General features: G+C 37.4%; 1 protein-coding gene across 1 annotated transcript; it reads right to left on the bottom strand.

Annotated features, from left to right (window-relative positions):
• Window positions 1-12: 12 nt before the first annotated feature.
• Window positions 13-16,869, bottom strand: LOC113710669 (uncharacterized). Its single transcript, XM_027233791.2, has 20 exons — window positions 15,939-16,869; window positions 14,956-15,424; window positions 14,740-14,825; window positions 14,484-14,597; window positions 14,174-14,362; window positions 13,812-13,877; window positions 13,538-13,588; window positions 12,859-12,981; window positions 12,625-12,741; window positions 6,516-6,623; window positions 6,278-6,413; window positions 5,213-5,350; window positions 4,339-4,515; window positions 3,644-4,242; window positions 2,762-2,939; window positions 2,461-2,675; window positions 1,362-1,551; window positions 831-1,056; window positions 582-737; window positions 13-508 (listed from the first exon to the last, which is right to left on the bottom strand). The coding sequence occupies exons 1-20, from the start codon at window positions 16,677-16,679 to the stop codon at window positions 406-408; spliced, it is 4,182 nt and encodes a 1,393-aa protein (XP_027089592.1). The 5' UTR covers window positions 16,680-16,869; the 3' UTR covers window positions 13-405.
• Window positions 16,870-26,803: the final 9,934 nt, after the last annotated feature.

Here is a 26,803-nt window from a genome sequence, read left to right as displayed (position 1 = left end):
CACATCAGTTGGTTCAAGGTAAGAATCAAGTATTGTATTGTAAGATAAGCTTCATCTTTTTGCCAATTTCTACTACTAATATGCTACTTACCTCTGTTACAATCACATCTTTAGTAATAGCAAACGCTTTAAAATGTTGAATACACCATATTGTCCTCGACCAAAGATGGTCAAGAACAAGAAGCTTGGAATTCATAGCAGAAGGGTATTTTTTTTGGGTCCCCGGGGGGGTGGGGGGGTGAGGGAGGGGGTTGTTGGGGTGAGGTAAAATCACACACACATATGCATTACATACATGGCAGTTCCCATGGCATACCATAATGAATCAACTGTCACCAAACCATTTCACAAGAGCAGGACATAAGTATGTACACATGTATGACAAAAACATGCTCTGCCAAACGATCATTGACAAAAGGTCTTTCCATTTCTGATCAATGCAATGAGCTCAACGGCTTCTCTTAATCTTCTATCAATCTGTTCTCTGGATACCAAGTCCCGGTTGCTCCTGTATGTATGCAAAGATCATTAACAATGCTATTGTATAACAAAGAAAGAGCATTATTTCTCCAGCAACTTACCTCTTCTCGTTTCCAGCCTTCTTTGCAAGGTCTTCCACAAGGCTGTGTAATCGTTTCAAAAGAGCTGGTTGCTTGTCCACAGCCTCTACTCCTTTTCTGGTTACACATATCTTCTTAAGTAGGTCAGACGCAATAAAGTACCCCTCCTCTTTGTTACTGAAAAAGACATTGTAAAAAGAGAAAGTTAAAAATATGATGAATATATACATAGCCAGAACCACGAACAAATTTGCTCACAATAGTACAAACCGTATAAACTCCCATAAAATTGTCTTGACACATCCATCATTCTCGATAAGCACTTCTGTCAAGTGAGGGTAGCGAGCCAGGTTTCTAAGAGTAGACAGTGCATGCTTCAGAACTTCTTGATCTGGTATGCTCCTGCTGACAGAGCCAATTAGCTTCAGCAAAGTACCGATAGCTCCTGCAGCAACAAGTTCTTCACAACATCTCTGTGAATGTTCTGTAGCCATATCTGCAAAATACAAAATTGATCTCAATTCTAAAAGATTCAATCTTCATTTCACATCGCTACCTATTGTCAAACAAATGCGAACCAGCAAAGCCTTAAAAACCAATAAGACACACTTCGATAAAAATAAATTCACCATAGCAGATATGATTTCTGACCATAAATGATTCAATGAGTCACTAAAAGCAACAACTCAGGAGAATGCTTATCATCATTAACAAAGTAGATTCTAAGAGTTAGTGAGTAAAAAGCCAAATCTACAAATTAGTGAGTAAAAAGCCAAATATGCTTTGATGTTGAATGTTTACCAAGCGTTGCACATGTATGGAGAATGCCGCTAATACTTCTCTTACTCAGGAGCTCAGAAAGAGCTGCAACAAGTCTGTTTATTAGGCGCATGCTATCATCTATATTGGCAGCAGATTTCTGCACTCTCAAACGTAAATCTAGTAGCTGCCCTCTGGAAGCTTTTCTTGCAAGGTAACCTTTCCAGTATGACTGTTAAAACAGAAACAATCAAGAAAATGTTAGGATGCTGTTAATAAATCTTATTTTGAAAACCTTAGTTAATATGATTAAGTAGTTTGTAGCGTGCCAACAATCTCAAATTCCAAAGCCAAAGGGAAGCTTTGATAGAAATGCCAATGTGTGACAAGGGAAGAAACGCATTGCATGAGCATTCAAAACATAGGGAATGTGTTTGGGGGATAATCAACTTATATTCTTCTTTTGATCCCAATACACAATTGACAAGAAACATCATCTAAAATGGGGTAATTAAATGTTTGCATACAGCATATCCTTAGTGGAAGATGCACACAAACTTCTAATAATTTTAGTAGTTAGGGGAGTCAACTAATTTTATTGCTCTTATGAAGCTGGCCATTTAATCCAGATTCTGGTGGAGGAAATAAAAGCATCCTGCATCTTTGTTCACTTTTTGTGCTTCTATTACAATAGCCTACAACGTCAACTGTCATTTCAGCTAATATTTTCACAAATCTTATGCGGTAAAATATCTGGTCCCTAGAACTGCTCAGAATGGATCTTCTGTTTGGATGTTAAAAGCTGCAGATGGTGAAATATTTGAAGATATCATACAGTCCAAAAAGGCTTAGTCCGATGTTTAAAATGAAATTTTAAACAAAGCTACTCAAAAAGAGTAAGTGATGCAGCTAAGGGAAATGAGTGACATTGAACTTCATTTGGGTGGGCAATGAATCAATAGCAACACTGCACATATGATGTAGATGGTTTTGCCAAGTAAAGCAAAGTAAGGGAAAACATGCTTGCTCTATATGTAATGAACAATCAGTAGGAAAACTCTAATGAATAATTTTGCAATCCAATGTCGATTACAGGTGATCTTAAAGGAGCATGCCAATGCACACGATGAATATGACTCACTTGGATGACAACAATTCGTTGCCTGTCTCTTGCGAGTCTTTGACGGGCAATCCACGCCCGATAATAGGACTGGATAATAATTGCAGACTCAGTTCTCAGCTTCTTGAATAAAACATCCTTCCACCACCTCTGTAACTTCAGAACTGATAGTGTAATTATTTTCAGTTCAAAGTTTCTGATGCCATTGTTTGAGACCTTCCGGCAAAAAGAAGCACCTATACCACAATGCTGATCTAACTGCAGTTCTTAAAGGAACTTTGAATTTGAAAGAGATTTTTCAATCATATCAAAAGAGAAATACCAAGAATCCTTTTCCTTGTCACGTGTCCCCTGACAAACCGTTGGATATCTACAGCAGCAACTCTGGTACAGAAGTATGCCTTCTGTTGTTTCGTACACCGAAAGGCATTTTGAATCTTTATAGCAGCCTCTTTCTCGAATAACAGCTCCTTCCTCGTTAACCACCCACGGAAATGGCTCTGAAGTCATATAAATCATTGCTTTATAAAAGGTGAAGAGTTGATCGATGGTCAGAATTTTGACCTTTACCCAAGATGCATCAATTATTCTGTAAGGCCTAGATCATTGCTCTAGATATTTCTCAAAACATCTCCCATTGACTTTTCATTGAGAAATAAAATATAATTTGTATATGTAAGAGTACTTAAGTACTTGCTACACATTCTAGAAAATTCAGGCGAAATTTCTCCCATAATGATGATAAATACTCAAATGCCTAAAATCACAATAATCATGTATTCTTACAAGTTATTCAGGCGCAATTTAGACAGTTTTATTATGTTCTTGCACTTAAAATATCCTTTCTAGACCAGCAAAGAAGAAATTTTCATGAAAAAGTGATTGTTTTCTGTAAGCAACGATTCAGGTTTCTCAGTTTGATTGAAAAAATGGTAAAAAGAAAGTAAATAAGATGTTGAATTCTCTACAGCTGCCTTTTTTTTTTTTTGTAGCTATCATTAATTTACCCAAACAATAGTTGCCAATAACCAACAACTTCTGAAACTAGTTTCAAACAGTTTTGTAGCAAATCAAACCAGTAATTAGTACAAAGGGATGACAACATATAGTTAATTGTAGTGTATTGGTTAGGTAACTAAAGTGTAAACAAAGAGGAGATCACTATACATCAACAAACTCCAGAAACATAAGAAGGATAACTTACTTGGATTATCAAGGCATGAGATCTCAGCATATATGCTCTTCTTCGTGCAATCCATCCTTGAACATGAGACTGGATAGTTGTTGCTGCCCTACACTTCTTTCTGTAGTGCTGGAGTTCCCTCGAACATCTCAAGCATTGGAAAATGCTTTGAACTTTTAGTACGGCGCTTTTTTGCTCTAAAAAATGTTTTCTCATCATCAACCTACGAAAGCAGCTTTGGATTTTAATTGCAGCCAAGTGCTGCTTTCTGAGAGAATTGCCAACAATGAAATTTCTCCAAGCTTTTTGGATAGTAAATGCAGCATGTGTATGAAGATTGCACAATTCCTTTTCTTGGAAATGGGTGAGAGCTTCGTCTTGAATACTACTACGCTTGCAGAAATACACAGATCTAGCTTTCCATCCACGAAAACATTTCTGGATAACAATGGCCACATTTGACAAATTGTGACACAGCATATTTTGAGCACGGCTTCTTGAAATCCAGGCTCGTATAGCATGCTGGATGACTACAATTGATCTCTTCAACTGGACAAAGCTATGCCGGTCAACCATAAAGGTCATGTACATATCACAATTGTTAGAACTCATCCTCGTAGCTGTATAACATGGTTAAACATATCAATGAAAACTATAACCAACAAAAAGAAACACACAATATAAGAAAAATGAAATTGCTCAAGAAGAGTGCATACAAAGGAATGATTTATGACGGTTTAGTTCACCAAATTGCTTGATTGGCAATCTTGATTTTATGCTCAGCCAAGCACGTATAGCAGTTTGCAACAGGCAGGCTGCTTTTTTAATTTTCATATATCTGCGAAATTGCACTGATCGTCTGAAATGAGACTGTATTATTTTTGCTGCATTTTCTGGAACAATCACAAAAAAAAGTATCAACATTACATTCCTAATAAACTAGTTTCCAGGACAAACTACATTCTGCCATGTTCATATTCCTCATTTTTCAGCACAGAGGGAAAAAGATTGACTGAATTTATAAAGAACAAACTCTTCTCAAACTATTAGATTTTGGCACCTTTATTTACATTTTACAGAATCCACCCAACTTGAGTGCCAAAGTATTAGATTGGCGAAGTAGACTTGCACAAGTAAAGGTGGACACACCAAAGAACTAGAAAATGAAAAATAAAATAAAAAGTTGGAAACTTGGGCAGTTTAGACGTTCGAGAATTTGCAGCTCCCAAAAGAGAGGTGTGATCAATCTCTCTACACCCAGATACAGGAAAATAAAAGTCTAAACAACTCATTATTAGAAAAAAAAAAGTGCATTACTTCACCATTCATTTTGTTTAGCAACTACTGACTTTTACATCATATAGAATACTGGAGACAGGGTGTATTGCTCCACTGGTACATTCGACTGTCTTCAAAGTTATGCAGCTCAATTTGAAAAGGGAAATTTTTTGATATAATCCTCAGACCAGACTACACACTTTAAATCATTTCCAGCAAGAAGAAAGGTACAGAAAATGAAAACAAATAAATAAATTCCAGGAATAGGTACCGCATAAATAAATATTTAAAAAAAACAAAGGTTATCATCACCTCTTCTGATAATGCTATCCCTTCTGCTAGTCAAGTACCACAGTGGACTTATGGTAGCTGTCTTTAAATTGCATTTGTTGTTCCTCTGAGCCATTTCTTGCCACCAAGCCATTATGGCCTTGAAATTCCTCGAAGCATCTGCATAAAAGAGATGTGAAACATGAGAATTTAGAAAACCAAGCCAATGATTGATAATGATGCTATGCACAATAACAAGATGATAGTAGATATAGAATAACATTGAAAATTATGCCACCACTATCCCATAAAAAATTCATGTTTCTTAGTTATACAATTTGTCTACATAAAGGCTATGAGATAATTAGGTCGGCCATGAATTAATGAAAGAAAGGTAGTACAAACGTTGCTATTCTGACTTGATTAATGTAGCATTGTAAAACAAATGATGAGGCATCTGCTTTTCCAACATGGAGACTGATATAAGTAATCTGACAGAGGAAGTAACACAAAAGAGGAAGCCTAAATGCAAAACATATTGCAAGATTAGGCTAGTTTGAATGCATCTGCAGCATCATTGGCAGGAAAAAAATTTCATAATGCATTTCAATGACACATAGACAGGTTCAAGACTGGAAAGAGTGGCTTCTCTTGGTGTAGTCGAGTGTTGAAAGTCTACTATATAATGATCATATCAAGTCTGGATAAAATAACACTCCAAATCACCATTCAATGTCAAAATAGTAATGGAGAACCAGTCTTAAAGAATAATTCATTCATCATCTTGTCTTTTCTCTGTTTTAATACTATTAACTGCATCTATGCATAAAGGCCTATTTAGTATCTTGAAACACAGAAAGGAGAATGGCAATCAAATCTTTCAGATCTCCATAAGAAGCAAATTAATAATCAAGTTGCAAAACAAAGTTAATTATTCAGGGAAAACTAGTAACACATGTCAGAGTAATGTAAATTCAGTCTTGTTGATGCCACTGCATATGTATGAAGCAAAATTAAGCCAGAGCGTATTACCTACTTAAGTGGACTACAGGCATACAAGAAATATGGGCACGTAAAAACTATACAAGTATATAGACTTTAAGAGACCTTCACCATGGCTGAACAGATTCTCTTTTGCATTTGAAACAGCTGGAGAATGCAGAAACCAATACTTTGTACTTGAGCATTTCCTTTCTGGAGTTTGACAGTAAAAACCCAGCAACTTATGAAAATTTAGCTGATCCTGGTCAAAAGACGGGAATGACAAATCTCAAATCTGTGAGAAAAACAATCTCAAAGTTTAGATAGCATTGAACATCATGTTTCAAAAGAATAAAAAAGGTACCTTGTTTCTTTTCACAAGCAGTTGAAATGACAGAAACACCAACAGAATAACTACACTACGATCGTTACATGCACCATTATGTTCAAGTATGTCGCTGACTTGCAAAACCTGAGAGAGTGAAATTTGAATGTCATTGGTGCAAGCATTCAGCATGCTTCTTTAATATGACCATTCTTTTATGCACCAGGAGTGACTTTTCAATTGACTGGGCCTTTCTCATGCGCAAAATGATCGGTACACAATCTTTAAGTGATTAAGTGACATTAATTAGCCCACTTATGCGGGTTGAATAACACTGACTATGCACAACAGATATGCTCCCTATAAATATGTGTGTGTGTGTGTGTATATATATGTATGTATGTATGTATGTATGTATCTGTGTATGCATGCATGCATGCATGTATGTATGTGTTGAATATATCTAGATATGTGTGATATATTATACATCAATTATAGGGATTAGATAGCCTGATTATTAGCCTGATTATCCTAGTTTAATTATAGGAAGTAGATAGCTAATTATTCTAGCTTGATTTTAGGATCTAGATTATTTCAATCTTGTATATATATGTCAGTTGTACTACTCACATAAGAGGGTGAAGGAATGTCATCCCAAAATATCTTCCTCTCTTGCTTCTTCTCTTTCATGGTATCAGAGCAAGTGAGAAAGAGAAATTCGTTTTCTAATCATCCCACCCGGTGATTTTACCCGGTGATTTTCTTTAACCCAATATCATTATGTCTACATCCGATACATCTATAACATCTACATCTAAATCCACAACTCCTCTCATGGCCAATCCATCTATTACTGGTTGTACTATTATTACTACCGAAAAACTAAAAGGCAGTAACTACTCTACTTGGGCTGCTGACGTTGAGCTATGGTTTATGGGACAAGGATATAAAGATCATCTTACTACTAAACCTGATGATACTATGACTGATCCATCCAAGTGGGAGCGAATCGATGCTCAATTGTGTAGCATGCTTTGGCAGACCATTGATTCTTCACTAAAGCAAATTTTCCGTCCACATAAGACTTGCTTTAGTGTTTGGGAGCAGGCCAAAGCATTATACACTAATGATATATCTCGTGTTTATGCCGTTTGTTCTGATTTGATGAGTCTCATTGCACCTCGAAAACTTGATATGCCTATGAGTTCTTACTTAGGCAGAATTCAAGGGGTCCTTTCCGATTTCAATGAGTTGCTACCCCCTGCTGCAACTCAGCAGGAACAACTCTCTCAGCGAGGTACATTTTTTATGCTTTTGGCTCTCTTTGGATTACCTGCAGAATATTCTACCATTCGTGATCAGATTCTTGCTAGCCCCACAATTCCTACTTTGTCTCAAGCTTTTTCACGGCTGTTACGGCTCCCGGATGAATCAAAATCATCTTCGGAGACTATCGTTGTTGATTCATCAGCTTTGGCATCTCAATCCAGCCAAAGAGGAGGTCGTGGACGTGGCCGTGGTCGAGGTGGTTATAATGGTAACAAAAATCGACCCTATTGTGACTATTGTAAAAAGGTTGGCCACACAGAAGATCGGTGTTGGCTCTTGCATGGACGTCCTCCCCAACAAGTGGCGAATATTGTTCAATCCGAACCTTGCGCCAGTTCAGAACCAACTCTCAAGCCCGAGTATGAAGATTTTGTGAAATGGTTTACAGCCAAACAGTCTTCCACACCTACTGCCTCAGTTGTACACACTAGTAATGTTAGTGCATGTGTCTCTCAATCTCCATCTCTTGGCCCATGGGTTTTAGATTCTGCTGCCACAGATCATATTTCTGGTAATCCACAACTTTTCTCTTCACTCCACAGTTCTACTTCTCTACCCAATATTACTCTTGCTGATGGCTCACAAACCCAAGCTAAAGGGATTGGCAAGGCTAACCCTCTACCTTCTGTGCCTCTCGATTCTGTTCTTTTTATACCCAATTGTCCTTTTAGTTTAGTATCTGTTCGTCGTTTGTGTCGTTCTCTTAACTGCTTAGTTACATTTGATGAGGAATCTGTAATTTTACAGGATCGAGGTACGAGGCGGACGATTGGCACAGGGCGTGAGTCTCAGGGACTTTACCATCTGTCTTTACCAACACCAGTATCTTGTTCTGCCGTAGATGATTCTCTGCTAATCCATAGTCGTTTGGGTCATCCAAGTTTAAATAAGTTTCGAAAAATGGTGCCATCTATTACTATGTCTTCCTTAGAGTGTGCATCATGTCAGCTTGGAAAACACACTCGTAGTCATTTTCCGAAAAGGGCTAATAGTAGAGCTGAATCTCTATTTTCTTTGGTCCATACTGATATTTGGGGACCGAGTCGTGTTATTTCTACTTTAGGTTTTCAGTATTTTGTCACTTTCATTGATGATTATTCTCGTTGTACTTGGGTGTTTCTTATGAAGAATAGATCTGAAGTGTTTTCTATTTTTCAAAGTTTTGTCTCTGAAATTCAAACACAATTTGGTGTTTCCATAAAAATCTTACGTAGTGATAATGCACATGAGTATTTCTCCACCTCTTTCAAGTCCTTTATGGAGTCTAAAGGGATCATTCATCAATCATCATGTTCTCACACCTCACAACAAAATGGGATTGCTGAAAGGAAGAATAGACATTTGGTTGAAACAGCACGTACTTTACTTCTTCATGCAAATGTTCCGTTACGTTTTTGGGGGGATGCCATTCTCACTGCATGTTATTTGATTAATCGCATGCCATCATCTGTCCTTAAGGATCAAGTTCCTTACTCTTTTGTATATCCTAATGCTCCACTATTTTCTATTTCCCCTCGTACATTTGGCTGTACATGTTTTGTACATGATTTCACTCCTGGAAAAGATAAGCTGTCTTCACGTGCTGTCAAATGTGTATTTTTGGGGTACTCTCGAACACAAAAAGGGTACAAATGTTTTTCTCCTGATCTTAGACGATACATCATCTCTGCAGATGTTACGTTCTTTGAGTCTACTCCTTTCTTTCAGCTTAACAAGTCTGAGCATTCTACAATCACGGAGGATATTCCTGTTTCTACTTATTTTGTTCCTCTTACTCATGACACTGACATTAGTCAGCCTCCTAAAGAGTCCTTACCTTCACCCGCATCACCACCATTGCTCACTTACCAGAGACGCAATGTAAGGAATTGTCCTACTACAGTTCCAGATAATGGTGTTGGAGAATCTACTGATGTCCCTGATGCCTCACGAACTATTCCAAGTTCGTCACCTACCACGATCTCCTCTCCAGCCAGCCCACCCATTGCTGTCCGCAAAGGTATTCGTTCTACTCGCAATCAATGTCCCAACTATACTTGTCTCAATTATCAGCGCGTGTCTTCATCCTATTATGCCTTTTTGTCCTCTTTGTCGTCCATGTCTGTTCCTAAAACTATAGGTGAGGCTATGTCCCACTCTGGGTGGCGTCAGGCAATGATAGATGAAATGGCTGCTCTTCACTCCAATTCCACTTGGGAGCTGGTCTCACTCCCACCTGGTAAATCAACTGTTGGTTGTCGTTGGATTTATACTGTTAAAGTTGGTCCGGATGGTCAAATTGATCGTCTTAAAGCTCGTCTAGTAGCTAAGGGTTATACTCAAATTTTTGGTCTGGATTATACTAACACCTTTTCTCCAGTGGCCAAGATGTCTTCTGTTCGTCTCATCTTATCTCTTTCTGCTGTTCATCATTGGCCTTTGCACCAATTAGACATCAAGAATGCATTCCTTCATGGTGCATTGCAGGAGGAAGTTTATATGGATCAACCACCTGGTTTTGTTATTCAGGGGAAGTCTAGTGGAATGGTTTGTCGACTAAAACGTGCACTCTATGGTCTCAAACAATCTCCTCGGGCCTGGTTTGGACGCTTTCGTGATGTTGTCCAAAAATATGGCATGATCCGTAGTGAGGCTGATCATTCAGTGTTTTATCGTCATTCTCCATCAAAAGGTAGCATTTATCTTGTCGTTTATGTCGATGATATTATTATCACTGGACAGGATCATGATGGAATTGCTCAGTTAAAGAACCACCTTTTTGGCCATTTCCAGACGAAAGATTTGGGCAAGCTTCGTTATTTCTTGGGTATCGAAGTTGCCCAATCCAAAGAAGGTGTTGTTATTTGCCAACGAAAATATGCATTGGACATTTTGGAGGAGGTAGGCATGTCAAATGCTAAGCCTGTCGAAACTCCAATGGATCCCAATATTAAATTATTTCCAGGACAGGGGGAGCCACTTAAGGATCCTGGAAAGTATCGTAGGCTTGTGGGACGGTTGAACTATCTTACAGTAACACGTCCTGACATATCTTTTTCTGTCTCAGTGATCAGTCAGTTTTTAGATTCCCCGTGTGATATTCATTGGAATGCAGCTCTCCGCATTCTCAAATATATCAAAGGAGCACCTGGCCAAGGATTGTTGTATACTGATAAAGGAAACATGCAAGTAATTGGTTACACTGATGCAGATTGGGCAGGATCACCTATTGATCGTCGTTCTACCACAGGCTATTGTATTCTGGTTGGTGGCAACTTAATATCTTGGAAAAGTAAAAAACAAGATGTGGTTGCTAGATCCAGTGCTGAGGCTGAGTATCGAGCCATGGCTATGGCTACATGTGAGCTAATATGGCTTAAACAATTGCTCAATGAGTTGAATTTGGGGACTAGTGACCCAATGAAGTTGATTTGTGATAATCAAGCTGCACTCCACATTGCCTCCAATCCAGTTTTTCATGAGAGGACTAAGCACATTGAAGTTGATTGCCATTTTATTAGAGAAAAATTGATCTCCAAAGTTATTGAGACGGGTTTCGTTAATTCAAGTGATCAACTTGCAGATTTTCTTACCAAGTCCCTAAGAGGTTCTCGTATAAAATATATATGTGGCAAGCTTGGTGCATATGATTTGTATGCTCCAGCTTGAGGGGGAGTGTTGAATATATCTAGATATGTGTGATATATTATACATCAATTATAGGGATTAGATAGCCTGATTATTAGCCTGATTATCCTAGTTTAATTATAGGAAGTAGATAGCTAATTATTCTAGCTTGATTTTAGGATCTAGATTATTTCAATCTTGTATATATATGTCAGTTGTACTACTCACATAAGAGGGTGAAGGAATGTCATCCCAAAATATCTTCCTCTCTTGCTTCTTCTCTTTCAGTATGTTTGTACGTAAAATAAAGGTTAACCTGCCAAACATATTATTCATAAACTACAAGCAAATCTATTTGTATTATATCAGGAAAACCATGACTATTGCAATCAAACTTCCCATTTTCCAAAGCATCTAAAGAATAATTTAGAAGTTTCATCAATGATTCTCCTACCTTTTTATTTATCACAATTTAAATTCCTTTAGAATATGAAAACAGAATATACATGAGGGCCAGGACACGAAATTGAACATTCAAGTTCTTGATGATAATGTTATGCTTCATTTGGAAAGCAACATGTGAATAAACTAGCCTTACATTCTTTAACAATTACTGTATGATGAAACTAGTAATCAGCTCTAGTATTAGAATATTGAAGTCTTCAAACTATTTTAAATGATTCAGAAATGATGGAATAGGAAATATATTTTTCCTGGGAAAGAGGGATATTGGAAAGTAGACGGATGGAAGAACCATCAGGTAAAGTATGAGTATCTTAAAAACTGGAGACAAATCTCTAAAAGACCCTTTCCATTTTGTTTTCTGAATGACATGAATTTTTTTTTGGACTTTGTCATATGGGGGCTGACTATTTTGAAAATAAGCTCACTTAGGGGGTCTCACATACATTCATCTTTATGTCAGTTACAAATTGGAGAACTTCAAGGACAAAAGTCCGCTAAAAATAGGGCAAAATAAAAGCATATTTGCGGATTTACCCATGGAAGGTTTCTTATTGGTGACACCAACCTCTATTACTACATGAAACTGTGCACTGTATTTATGCACAAAATGTCTAAAAGAGTTCCTGCCAATAAATCAATTTGCTGCTTTGGCATACTTAGGCAGACAATGAATCAAAAACTTCTTTTGGAAGTTGGTGAATACGATAGAATGGATTCATTTACTGACAATTATCTGAAGTACTTTTACCTCAGGAAAATTGCCCAATAGTGATGTCAATTTCTGAGACAATATGAAGTTGTGCACTGCATCTGTGTATTCATTTGCCGACACTAGAGAGACTGTTTCATTTGTTCTACCCAGATCCTGTCACCATATGTTTCAGCATGTTGAAGCAGCAGCACCAACAACAACAACAAAGGAGAGAAGGTAATGTTTGAAAACTGTAAACTAAGTGTAAGGATGAAAAACTATGATGAAAACCTTAGAGGATAAGGCAGAATGGTGTTGTTTGCGGAAATAATAATCCAACAAGCACCACATGGCTCTTCCATCAACCAGTGAAGAGAAATTTTCAACCGTCAAATCATAGCTATCACCTATTGCCTGGAAGAATAAGAAAAAAATTTTCAATTATTAAAATAGGCAAGTCCATAGGTTCAGAAAATGTTCTCCTACCTAAATGCATTTCAAATTTGACATGATAACAGCACAAACACATACAAAAACCAGACAAGATCACTTGCTCATTTTCCGAAAGCATTGCTGTAAAGTTTGACTCTAGTAAGGTAGATTTCAACAAAAACAGGTTACACTGAAGAGATACTGGTGCAAACTTAACACCAACAAAAGGAAATAACTCAGATCTGAGCTGGCAATCTTAGCATCAGCAGCATACAAACTCTAAAGTTTATTGCTGAAAGAACAATCAGAATTAGTTTACGCAATCTCAAAGAGCAGGTATCAGACACTTAAACAATATAGTACTGTATAGCAAAGCATGAGGTGCTCTATATGATTTCTTCTGTGAAATAAATCAATGACAATCACCTGCTCAAATAATGTTTAAGCATCTTGGTAAAAAATTTCAACAACTCATTAGAGCTGCATCCGTTGTCCTAAGGAAATTACAACAGTTCATTTATTTAGATAGCAACAATACCTGGATCCAGTTAAGAAGCATGTCCAATGTAGAGCAAGTGTTTGAATGTTCCTGAAGGCGTAAAAAGTGTCATTGATTAATGCAATGGATAAAAAAGCATATAGGAAATTTTAAGTAGATATTTAATACTATATAACAAACTTAATACAAGACTCAATCCCTATTTGATATTGGACAGTTTCCTCAACACTAAACTACCTTCCATAAAAAGCTAGTAAATTAATTTATTCTGTGCCTAACAGAGTTGAGAACAATTATCCAGATTGAAGCATACCGTAACAACTCCTCTTATTTTGGATATCTCCACGGCTAAAAGCTTTTTGTTGATTAGAAGGGGCAACTGCAGATTCAGATACAAATTAATGCAAATAGAAGCTAACAAAGTTAATCAAAAGTATACCTAATCTTAAAGAGAGGCATTATTGCTCTAATGGGAAAGAAACAACGAAACAGAATTCATATATTAAAGTAGGTTACAGATAATACATAACATCCGTTTATCTGGAGAAGAAAATATTGTACAGAAAAGTCAACCAAATGGACAACGCACTGACAAATTTAATGGTAGGAGGGCAAGAAAACTGGACGTTCCTTGACCTAGACTATTTGACCTCATATAAAAGGTGAAAAACAGACCTGCAAGTGAACAAACATGTTCCACAGCAAAGAAAGTACAAGCTCCTTTTCTCTGTTAACAATATCTGCATCGGTAATCAACATTCCGTCTTCATCGCAAAGTGGCACTCCAGCTTGTTTCAAGTATTGGAGAGCAATGCCACAGTTGGATAGACTCTTTTTGTGAGTATCTGATGGGACTACTAATTTCTGTCCATAGAAAAGAAAATGTCAAAACGGATTGTCAAAATTCTCAATAGCCAAAAAAAAAAATAGAGAGTGAAAAAGTAAGATTAGAAGAAAAATTAATATCAATCAGTATTAGTCTAACCAATAGAATGGAAGAATCGTGTTGCAATAGCTGAATGGCTCGGCAAAGCCGGATACCATCTTGAAGATCTTCAAATAAATCCTTCACTCTAAAGCTATACTCAATCAAAGAACTCTGCATCACGAAAAACATTGTTTCAGCAAAATGCTTAGATAATGTGCACTGAATATGTTTAGTTGCTTTTAAATTGAGCTAATCTAAGTACTGAGTTAATGCAACCTAAATACTGAGTTAATGCAAAGTTCAAGCTGCTTACCTGTTGGTAAGTCACTTTATACCCTACAATCATTAGATGTGCAAGAAGATTACCTTCTCCATGCATCACATCCGTTGATAAAAAATCTAAGTTTGTCCAAGAGAAATCAAAGTCAATCCAAATGTGAGTTTAAAGAACCCCAAGGAACTTTGGTGGGGTTTTTTTGGTTGTTGGGGGGGGGGGGGGGGGGGGGGGGGGAGGGACAAGGGAGATTACCAGTAATCAGATGACGGCTTGACTTAATATTGGATTTCAATGAGAACAATAGGGGAGAACCCCCATCCAATCCATCTATGCCATATTTAGTGGGTAGGCTGCTATGAGATTTGGCTCTGTCAAGTACGAGCACAAGCAACAAAAATCGCTTCAAAATAACATTTCCGAGCTTCTCAAAGTAACCCGGCCTATATAGGCCATCAACCATTTTGTTATAAGCAAAGGTCTTAGCAAGCTCAGCATGTGACAGGAACTGCTTCTCAATTACCATCCTCAAGAACGCCATTTCTTCCTCAGAATTAACCTCTGCATTTGGCAAAAGCGAGTCACCTCCTAAAATAATGTGTAGTCCTATTCGCAACCATACTGGGTTGTAACTCATAAGGATTCCCATGGATCTCTCTTTCATCCCAAAATCTGTCACTATCGGGCAGTTGGCCCTTATCTTCAATCGCCCCTCATCAATATTCTGAAAGATAATGAGCAATAAAGCAAAAAGGTAAAGAAGTTTAACATCACTGAGTAAAAAGGCAGCAGCTTTAAATAGCCTAACCCCATAACTTAAAACTCTAATATTCAAAAGCTTGCTGTCCCGTAAGAAGAAGTATTCATGATTCATTAAGCAACGTTGTAGGAAAACTCGAAATTGAAAAGTAAGCAAATTTAGAAGGAGAATGACACGTATGATTGCAACTGAATAGATAAAAAACCAAACAAACATAGACATCAGCAAAACTTAACCTACACAATTAGAATGCAAAATGCTCGCACCGACTTCAGAAATTACTAAATTCAGAACACTCCACAAGCATTGCTTTCTTAAACACTGGTTAAAAAAATGATGCCATTAGTTACTGAAATGAAACTTACAAGATATAAAACAATTATACATTAGCTTCTCTAGAAACATTAACAACTTTGCCAGCCAAGGAAAAAAAATCAATAATTCCAAAAAGAAATGCAAAATAAGTGCAAGTTTAGACCTTTGCTACTTGAGTCATCATATCAAATATCTCATTACAGCTTTCCAAGCTCAAGTAAGCCCTCATTCTCTCCTTTAAGTCATTAAAACTGCAAACCTCCCTCAACGAACCCTGCAGTGCCGAAAACGTCAAATCTGGACACCCAGAGACCCTCTCTCCATTCCCCGAACCTTCTCTCCACGTTAGATCCTTTTGCCTCTTCGGCCCACGCCAAGGCCCGTCAATGCCAACCTTAACCCCATTGCCCGGCCCGGTCTCTCTTTTCCCCTTGGTCAAACCCTCCTTCTTCTCTGCCACCCCAGAATCCCCACCAATGGGGTCAAATTCTCCAGTAAACGTCGACACGTCGCATCCACAAGATTTTGGGTTCTCAAAGAGAAAGTTCAACCAAACCGAAAGCGATTTTGCCAGTGATTTCAAAGACTTCTCTTTACTAATCTCATTTCTCCTGGCTGACTTGGATTGCTCGAGTTCAAAAGCTTTCAATCTACGGGCAACCTTTAACTTGGCCGTGGTAACCGATGTCTTCCTCCGAGACGAAGAGGAAACAGGGGTAGCAGCTTTCTGGACCGTGAAAAATTTAGGATTGGATTCAGGATACGGAGAAAAAGGGAAATTAGGAGTTTTTGAGACATTTTTAGGGGTCCTGTAATTTGAAATGTCTTTGAGGAGTGAAGAAGAAGAGGATGGTAAAGGCGAAGGGCATGAAGTCGATTGTTGTTTATGATTTCTAGATTCCATTTTCTTTTTTTAATCTAATTTTTGGGTAGATTTCTGCGTGGTTGTGTTGAGTCTGTAATGGGTTTTCAGAAATTTCTGAGAAATTTACGAAGTATGGAAGAATGAGAAGCAAGAATCTATGGATGGATAGGTAGAAGGCGAAGAAGATGAATAGCATTTGCAGGAGGAGGGTTTTTTGACCGTTTCGGTTTTTGAATTTGAATCTGAAGAATGGCGCTTCTTCTTTTGACGGGACCGCTGTAATTAGTAAAAGGGTGCGGAGTGATCACCTCGCTTTTCTACTTTTCGCGAGTTGTGGCCCGTTTGGGCTTATGGCCCGAGCCTCTTTTTTTTTTTTTTTTTTGTTAGCGCTCATCTTTTGGCTAATAAAAAATGGATTAATCTTTCCTACACTGACAGTGTATACACTATCAGCGTTGGATGATTGACAACTATGCATAATTTGAATTTGAAATTCAACTTTTGCACACATGTCATGAATCTAACGATGATAGTGTATACACCGTCAGTGTAGGAAAGATTTACTCTTAAAAAATAGGGTGTCAATAAAAACTAGTAGATTTTCAAATGGGTGTGGCAAAATTTCACTGCTGGATATTCAATTAATCATTCTCAACCCCATTATTAAATGATGATACTCCAAGATTTCAAAATCGCTTTTACAAATATTTTGGTGTTAGTTGTCACAATTCATCAGAATTAGGCCTTTTTTTTTGCACCTTTATTATCAAAATACCTCCAAATACATTAAACATTTTCAGGTGCCTGCACTTCTTCAAGCACTCAAAATTCAGCATAACAGTGTTGCATTAGGCTTCACCTCATCATGGAATATTCTGCTGTATATCTCATTGTGCTGCTCATCCTCCTTCTTTGCCTTTTCTAGACAAGAAAGATCTTCAAAAAGGCTCCCACCAAGTTCAATCATCAATGGGATTGCTAACTATTGGAGGGCATAGCCTTGGCCTTCTGAAAGCCATGAGAACCAACGAGGATGAAAATAAAGTGGTAGGGTGGATGCGGAGATACCAATGCACCTGAAGAAGCATTGGGAAGGAAAGCCAGGGATTGCGTTATGTGATAGCTATGCATGTTAATGGAAACATGAAAACCTGATCATCCTCATTTTGGATTAATCTGGCTATGAAATTTAAGTAGTAACACCAATACGAACTATGAACTGTCACTTGCACAGACGATTATACACAGACTAGCGATGACTGCTTGAGTTAGCGTGCTCCAATGAGGTAGTTGTGTCTGCATCTACTCAAAGCATATGACGATTGTATCAAGCCACCTTAGTTCTTGATATCTGATACCCTGCTAAAAGACTCGTTCCTGTTCTAATAGGAATATTCACTAAGAGGAAACTGAAGCTAGCTTAACCACCTTAAATCTTTGGAAGAATGAAAATTTATATGATTGTTACAAATAACTGATCTGGAGGGAACTTCGATCCATCAGAAGTCAAATACAAAATACTAGTGTCATAGGAAAAAAGATGACATAAAAACAGTGATCGGCATCTGTTGCTCTGACCATATATAAAATAAAATTTTATGCTAACTGTTGCAATTTCTAATAAGTTGTTATTGAATCATGAGAAAATGAGTCTATAACTAGAGGATCTACTACGTAATATTTCCCTTCTATAAAGACGAAAGACAGTAACAACAATAATCAATTGAAAATTAGTAACTAGTACCATTGATAGCATCTTGGCCTGCAGCAAGCAAGTCTTCTCTAATTAATTGAAAAGTTGCTTTCCATCAGTGATATCTATCTCAATTGTCTATAATAGGTAATATATATTAAGTGTTGGAAAAGGGATACCAGTACAGGCACACAATATCAGAGTTAGCACAGGACAAATTTTTCTTTCCCCAAATACCAGTTAAAACAAGAACAAATCAAATCACCAAGTAATAATGCCAGCAGCGATAACAAAATGCAAGAAAAATAGAAGGCACAGGACACCAAGATTTTCACGTGGAAAATCCAATTGAAAAAAATCACGGGACCTAGTCCAGTCAAAATCTCCACTATCACAATAATGGGAATACACATGTCTATCCGAAATATTCGGACGACAATAATATCATCACCACCAACCAAGTGAAATTGCTATAAAATCACTTCTAAAAACTACAACTGTCAAAGAAGTAAGTTTGGAAAGGTATTACCAAACGAAGAGGAAATCTAAAATCTGAACCGATAGATGAGTAGAGCTTGACAAGAGGATCGCGTGTGTAAAATTTCGTCTCAATCGGGTTTCAAATCACCCTTCAATTAAGACCTTAAAGTTTCTCTCTCTCTAGTTATTTCTCTCTCTTCGTGTCTCTCAAAAGTGGCGGTTGGCTCTTTTTCTCGCACGAACATCGAAGCCAGAATGCAACGTGCGACTGCTCCCTTTTCTTTTATTTTTAAGTCAACCTTGACTTAAACCTAAATTGTTTGGTTTTGTGGTTTGGCCCACAAACCCAACAATCTCCCCCTCCAGCTCATTTGGGAGGGCTCCACCAAACCTGGTTCTTATCTGCAAAACAAGAGTTTCTTCTTAGGTAATGCCTTGGTCAACATGTCAGCACCATTATCATCTATATGCACCTTCTCAAGTGTCAACAGTTTGGAATCCAGTACTTCCCGAATCCAATGATATCTCACATCAATGTGTTTGGATCGAGAGTGAAATGTAGAGCTCTTACACAAATGAATAGTGCTCTGACTGTCACAGTAAAAACTATACTTGTCTTGTTTCATACCCAACTCCTGAAGGAATTTCTGCAACCAAAGAGTCTCCTTGCATGCTTTAGTGGTTGCAATATACTCCACCTCTGTACTAGAAAGGGCGATACATTTCTGTAACTTACTTTGCCATAACACTGCTCCCCCTGCAAAGATCATCAAGTACCCAGATGTGAACTTCCTATTATCAAGATCACCTGTCATATCTGCATTAGTGTATCCATCTAGCATAGTTTTACCATTACCGAAACATAGACATAATCCAGAAGTTCCCTTGAGATACATGATAATCTATTTGACAGCATTCCAATGTTCCTTATCAGGATTAGAGAGATACCGACTGACTACTCCAACTGCATGAGCAATATCTGGCCTGGTGCAAACCATAACATACATCAAACTACCAACAGCCGAAGCATAAGGAACCTTTTTCATGTCTTCTTTATCTTTCTCACTTGTAGGACACTGTTTGATATTCAATTTAAAGTGACCTGCAAGTGGAGTTGAGACTTCCTTAGCATTGCTCATGTTAAACCTGTTGAGCACTTTCTCAATATATTTTTCTTGAGACAACCAGAGCTTCTCATTTTGCCTGTCACGTGAGATTTTCATCCCCAGTATCTGTCTAGCCGGGCCTAAATCCTTCATTGTAAAGGATTTACTTAACTCCTTTTTTAACCTGTCAATTTTTATAGTATCACGGCCAACAATCAAGATGTCATCAACATATAGCAAGAGAATAACAAAATCACCATCTGAAAAATTTTTCACATAAACACAGTGATCAGATGTAGTCCTGTGGTACTCATGGTCTGTCATGAAGGAGTCAAATTTCTTATACCACTGTCTCGGTGCTTGTTTCAATCCATACAAACTCTTCTTGAGACGGCATACAAGATTTTTCTTACCACTTTCTTTGAACCCCTCCGGTTGCTTCATTTAGATCTCCTCTTCCAAATCACCATACAGGAAGGTTGTATTCACATCAAGTTATTCGATCTCTACATTCAAACTAGCTGCAATACCAAGAACAACTCGAATTGATGACATTTTTACCACAGGAGAGAAGATTTCTTCAAAATCTACACTCTTCTTTTGACTAAATCTCTTCACAACTAATATTGCTTTGTACTTTGGTTGTGAGCTGTGCTCCTGAGCCTTCAATCTGTAGACCCATTTATTTTTCAGAGTTCTCTTACTCTTAAAAAGTTTCACTAAGTCATAAGTATGATTCTCATGCAGGGATACCATCTCCTCTTGCATGGCTTGCAACCACTCTTCTTTGTTCTTATGCTCCAAAGCCTCACTGTAAGATTCTGGCTCTCCACCATCTGTTAACAACAAATATTCATGAGGATTATATCTGCTAGAAGGTCTCCTCTCTCTGGTAGATCTTTTAATCTCATCTTATGGTGGCGGTGGTGGAGTAGGTGGTGCTTCATGCTCAGGTTCACCAGTAGTAGAATTATCACCATTATTAACATCCTCTCTCTGCTCTATCTCAACTCCCTCTTGATTAAAATCAACAGGTACTGGAATTGAATCTGGATCTGAATTTGAACTAGCAGGAATATCATCTGAAAATTTTGAATTATCACATTTATCAATGTCTTCAATGGTTTGATCTTCAAAGAAGACAACATCTTTACTCCTGATTACTTTCTTTTCGATATGATCATACAACCTATAACCAAAATCTTCATGTCCATAACCCAAGAAAATGCATTGTTTTGATTTTACATCAAGTTTTGACCTCTCATCTTTGGGAATATGAACAAATGTCCGGCAACCAAAAACTCTCAAATATTTAAAGGACACATCTTTTCCCGTCCATACCCTCTCTGGGATATCACCATCTAGAAGAACTGATAAAAAAAGATTTATCAAATCAACTGCAATCCTCATTGCCTTACCCCAAAAAGGTTTTGGCAGTTTAGCATTATAGAGTATACATCTGACTCGCTTAGGGATGGATCTGTTCATCATCTCTGCTACTCCATTCTCTTGAGGAGTTTTTGGTACAGTTTTCTCCAATCTGATTCCATGGGACTTGCAATATATTTCAAATGGTCCTCTGTACTCAACACCATTATCAGCATGAATACACTTTAACTGTTTGCCAGTCTCTTTTTCAACTTTGCTGTGAAAATTTTAAACACATCCAAAACCTGATCTTTGGATTTCAAAGCAAAACACCAAAACTTTCTAGCAAAGTCATCAATAAAAGTTACAAAATAAATAGCACCACCAAAAGACTTATCTTTCATATAGCAAACATCAGTGTGCACCAATTCTAACGGATTCAATTTTCTAGATGGAAGAAAATTTTGAATGTAACTCTGTGTTGTTTCCCATAAATGCGGTCAACATAAGATTTAAGTACATTATCTCTAACTTCAGGTAGGAGCTGTTTGCAAACAAATGTCTGAATCCCTTTTTCACCCATGTGCCCAAGTCGCCTATGCCACAGGTCAATTGATGAATCACGAACTGCATTGACTTCTCCCTTCCCCAACTTGGCTTGCATCAAGTAGAGGGTACTCTGTTTCTTTCCTCTAACAACAACGAAATTTCCTTTGTTGAGTTTTCATTTGCCTCCACCTTGCAAGTTATGATAACCTTCATCGTCAAGTTTTCCTGTAAAAATAAGATTAAGATGAATATCAGGGACATGTCGAGCATTTTTTAATATCAGCTGGCACCTAATATCTGTATCCAAATATATGTCTCCCATGCCAATAACTTTGCATGAGATCTCATTTTTCATCTTAACATATCAAAAATCTCCTTCGGTGTAAGTTGAGAAGAAATGCCTGTGAGGAATAATATGGTAGGATGCACCCGAATCAACTACCCAATCACTGTCATAATAAATAATATTCACCTGACCATCATCACAGAATACAAATATATCATCACGAGCTGCTGCAACTGCTGTAGTCTCTTCGTCATCTTTTTCCTTCGCCTAACCCTTTTTCTCAGTTTGTTTCCGTTTTAGGATTCTGCACTACTTCATATAATGTCCATTCTTTTTACAATAATAGCATGCAATATTTTTTCGCGACTCAGACCTGCCTCTGGATTTGTCATTTCTGTTGCGGGATCTTCTACTTTTACTTCTCCCTTTTCTTTCTTTCTTTTGTCACCAGGGTCTGGGACTCATAGACAATTCATTGTTCTTTCATCCTGAACTCTTTATTTATCACGGCATCTTTTGCAATAGCCATGGTCAACACACCATTTGGAGCTAAATTGCTAACGGAGACCACCATAGTTTTCCAACTATCCAGTAGTGAACAGAATAATAATAAAGCCTGCACTTCATCATCCAATTTCAAATTTAACGTAGTTGTCTGGTTTATCAATCCCTGAAAATTACTTAGGTGTTCAGTCATATTTTCTCCATCCTTATATCTCATCCGAGTAATCTGCTTCAGACAACTAGTTTTGTTCAAATCGGTCTTCTTTTCATACATACTCTCAAACTTTTTTCATAATACATCAGCTCTGGTGTCATTAGCAAAATGTTGAAAAATAGTTTGACCAATCCATTTTCTAATATTACCAACAATTTTTCTGTGCATAACAGTCCATTTTTCATCACTCATATCACTTGGTCTGCCTTTATCCCCTAGAACAGGTTCAAACAAATCTCTACAATACAAGTAGTATTCCATTCTGGGTTTCCAAATTGAATAATTAGTGGCATTTAATTTTATCATGCAACCACTATCCGAATCATCCATTTTTAACCAGTACAAATGAACAGCCTAATCTAGCTCTGATACCACTTGTTGGGAAAGGGGTACCAGTACAGGCAAACAATATCAGAGTTAATCCAAGACAAATTTCTCTTTCCCCAAGTACCAGTTAAAATAGGAACAAATCAAATTACCAAATAATAATGCCAGCAGTGATAATAAAATGCAAGAAAAATAGAATGCACAGGACACCAAGATTTTTAAGTGAAAAACTCAATTGGAAAAAATCACGGGATCTAGTCCAATCAAAATCTCCACTATCACAATAATGGGAATACACAGGTCTATCCAAAATATTCGGACGACAATAATATCACCACCACCAACCAAGTGAAATTGCTACAAAATCACTCCCAAAAATTACAACTGTCAAAGAAGTGAGTTTGAAAAGGTGTTACCAAACGAAAAGAAAATCTAAAATCTGAACCGGTAGATGAGTAGAGCTTGACAAAAGGATCGCGTGTGTAAAATTTCGTCTCAATCGGGTTTCAAATCACCCTCCAATCAAAATCTTGAAGTTTCTCTCTCTCTAGCTATTTCTCTCTCTTCATGTCTCTCAAAAGTGGCGGTTGGCTTTTTTTCTCGCACGAAGACCGAAGCCAGAATGCAACGTGCGACTGCTCCCTTTTCTTTTGTTTTTAAGTCAACTTTGACTTAAACCTAAATTATTTGGTTTTGTGGTTTGACCCACAAATGGACTAGCCCACAAACCCAACATTAAGCTCCCTCCAGTTTTCGGGTATCAAAAGCATATGAGTTTCTTTCCTCCACTCCATCAAGGAATCTGCTGTCTATTTCATTTTTTCTGTTACTCTTACCACTTTTCCTTCTCCATAAGAAATGAATAATGTCAACCTAATCAAAAGTACAAATTGATATCCTTAAAGATGGCAAGCTGGCCTGCAGGCTAATGACCTCCTCCAATTGGTTGAAGAGCTGCTTTCAGCAGTAAAATCCATCTCCCTTCCCTACAATAGGTTCTGTACAATAAGCTCCCTGCAGTTTTCCAAGCATTCAAAAGCATAGGAATTGCTTTCCTTCACTCCGTCATGGAATGTGCTATCTATTTTTCTGTTACTCCTACCACTATTCCTTCAAAAGACATTTATAGTATTGACCTAATGAACTTTAAAATCTAATATTCTTGAAGATGGCATCTTGGCCTGCAACGAATAGACCCCCTCCAATTGGTTTGAGAAGTAGCTTTACATAAGTGAAATCCATCTCCTTTGCATACTACAGCTTCTGTGTAATAAGCTCCCTGCAATTTTTCAAGTATGTATTCATACTATAGGACTCGGGGCACGGACGGTTGCAGGTGCAACCGTCCAGGGCAATTTTGGCCATTATCAACTGCGCGTAACTTTCTTTGTACATCGTGTAACTTTTTTTCCACAAGATGTATTTTCACAACAGATAGTGGTGGACCCCACACTTGGCGCGGAAATCGAGTTACATGGTGTAATCTCAGCCGTTCAAAATTTTGAGGGCAAATCTTGGCCCTTAACCGTGCAGGGACGGTCATCAGTATATGTACTGACCATACTATAGGTTCTGACCATAAAACAAATATGTACTGCAACATGCAGGTAATGCCACTCATGAAGACTTTTGACTTTTGATATTATATGCTCCATGATATATGGCATAGAGTATGAGTATGCAAAATCAAAAAATTCCGATTTACCAATTGAATTTAGAATTTTCGAAATCGATAATTCGGAATTCGACACTGAAATCGAAATTTTCAATTCGAATTCGAAATCGGAAATAGAAATAGAAATTTCTGATTTCAATTTCGTTTTATAATATATATATTATTATATATATTTATATAATAATAATTTTTATAATATATGTAATATAAAATTTATATTATATAACAATACATCTAATACAAAAGGAAAAAAAAAGGAATAAAGGTTTCCAAATTCGGTGAATTTGGAATTTACCGAATTCCGAATTTAATTCGGAATCGAATTCGAATTCGGAACTGATGAATCCAAAATCAAATTCGGTCGGTACTTCTGCTGCCAAATTTTCAAAATATTTTGAATTCAAACTTTCGAATTACCGAATTTGAATTCGTTACACACCCCTAGCATAGAGCGCGGGAGAAGAAGAGATTTACTTGTAAAGCTCTTTGAGAAAGTTATGGAAGGAATGTTAACAGTACCAATAGATTTGCCATTCACTCCCTTCCATAGCAGCCTCCAGGCCAGTGCAAAAGCTAAAGCCATTATCGTGGAACTCATGCATGAGAGGAGGGAGGAATTGGAAAAGCACTGTGCTTCCTCTAGTCGGAATTTTATTACTTTCTTATTTAGCATCCGCGATGAGAAAAACTTGCCTGTTATGTCTGATGGGGAAATTATCGACAGTGCTTTCATTGTAATGATTACTGGACATGAGACAAGCTCGATTCTGTTAACATTCTTGGTCACACTTTTAGCTAAAGTTGCATCTGTTTGCGCAAAAGTTGCTCAAGGTATGTACCAATGACTTCCACTGGTCCCTCCTGGCTCCTATTCTGATATCCTGGCTCAAGGTATGGAATTTTCACGCGTGGAAACTCTTGCAATGATACATTACCTTAGCTGGTAACTGGTTTTAACTGGAATATCACATCTAAGGACGATTCTTTCTACAGAGATCTAATGCCTGTCTTCAAAGACGGGCTACAAATAAAAATTGAGGACAATTTGTCTGTCATGTAATTTCAAGAAATGCAGGTCCATGGACTCACCATCATGCATTTGAAATTTCTAGTGTCCATGTTACCTATCCTATTCCAATAGACCATGCATCCATAAGACAGTACAGGAACAGGATTTAAGATTGTATAAGCCAAAAAACAGTTTACCGGCATCTGAACTGTAGCTCATAACGTGTACTGAGATCAGTTTTATGTATTTTCGTGCAAAAATGATCTTCAATATTTGACATTCTCCAATCATTAAGGTGCAGCTTTTCTGAAGTACAAGAAAATTGGACAAAAGTCACAAAACTAGAACCAAAGTCACTGCCCTCTATCCCACAACTATGCTCTGTATAGGCCTTAATTATGACTTTTACGATTCTTGGTGCATGAATGGTGCGGATTCTGGACGGAGGAATGTGAATTTCATTGAATCATCCGTTTCATAAATTCCAACTTTGTTCCACTTTTGATCAAAATGATGACACGACAAAGATCAATGGCAGTTAGGCAAATGCTAGACATGCAATGAAATCACTTGGAAACTACGTATGGTGGCATATGCAGACTTGTCCTTGTGTCTTTTTTTGCATGGACCTCTTCCTTTTCACTCTCTCTTCACTTTGGAAATAAAAAGAAAGAAATGATTCAAAATTTAAAAATTTCATTTTCAAGAAAGATTGGCTCCTAACTTTTGAAACGGACCCAAAACTCTCAATTGAGGGTACAAAGTTGTCTAGCACAGAATATTCGAATGGTGTGAATGTGATACATCAACTAACCTAATAAATCCATTTGATCACCTCGCTAATCCATCTATTACTACTAATCTAGTACCTGTGAATTGATAAGGTATTATTGTTCATGATAACAAAAAATTGCCCAAAAGAATGAAGAAAGCTGTGTCAGATTAAATGAAT

This window comes from Coffea arabica, chromosome 9e (assembly GCF_036785885.1).
Source record: "Coffea arabica cultivar ET-39 chromosome 9e, Coffea Arabica ET-39 HiFi, whole genome shotgun sequence".
NCBI lineage: Eukaryota > Viridiplantae > Streptophyta > Magnoliopsida > Gentianales > Rubiaceae > Coffea > Coffea arabica.
Note: the sequence above shows the minus strand (reverse complement) of the source record. Positions and strands in the feature narration are given on the sequence as shown.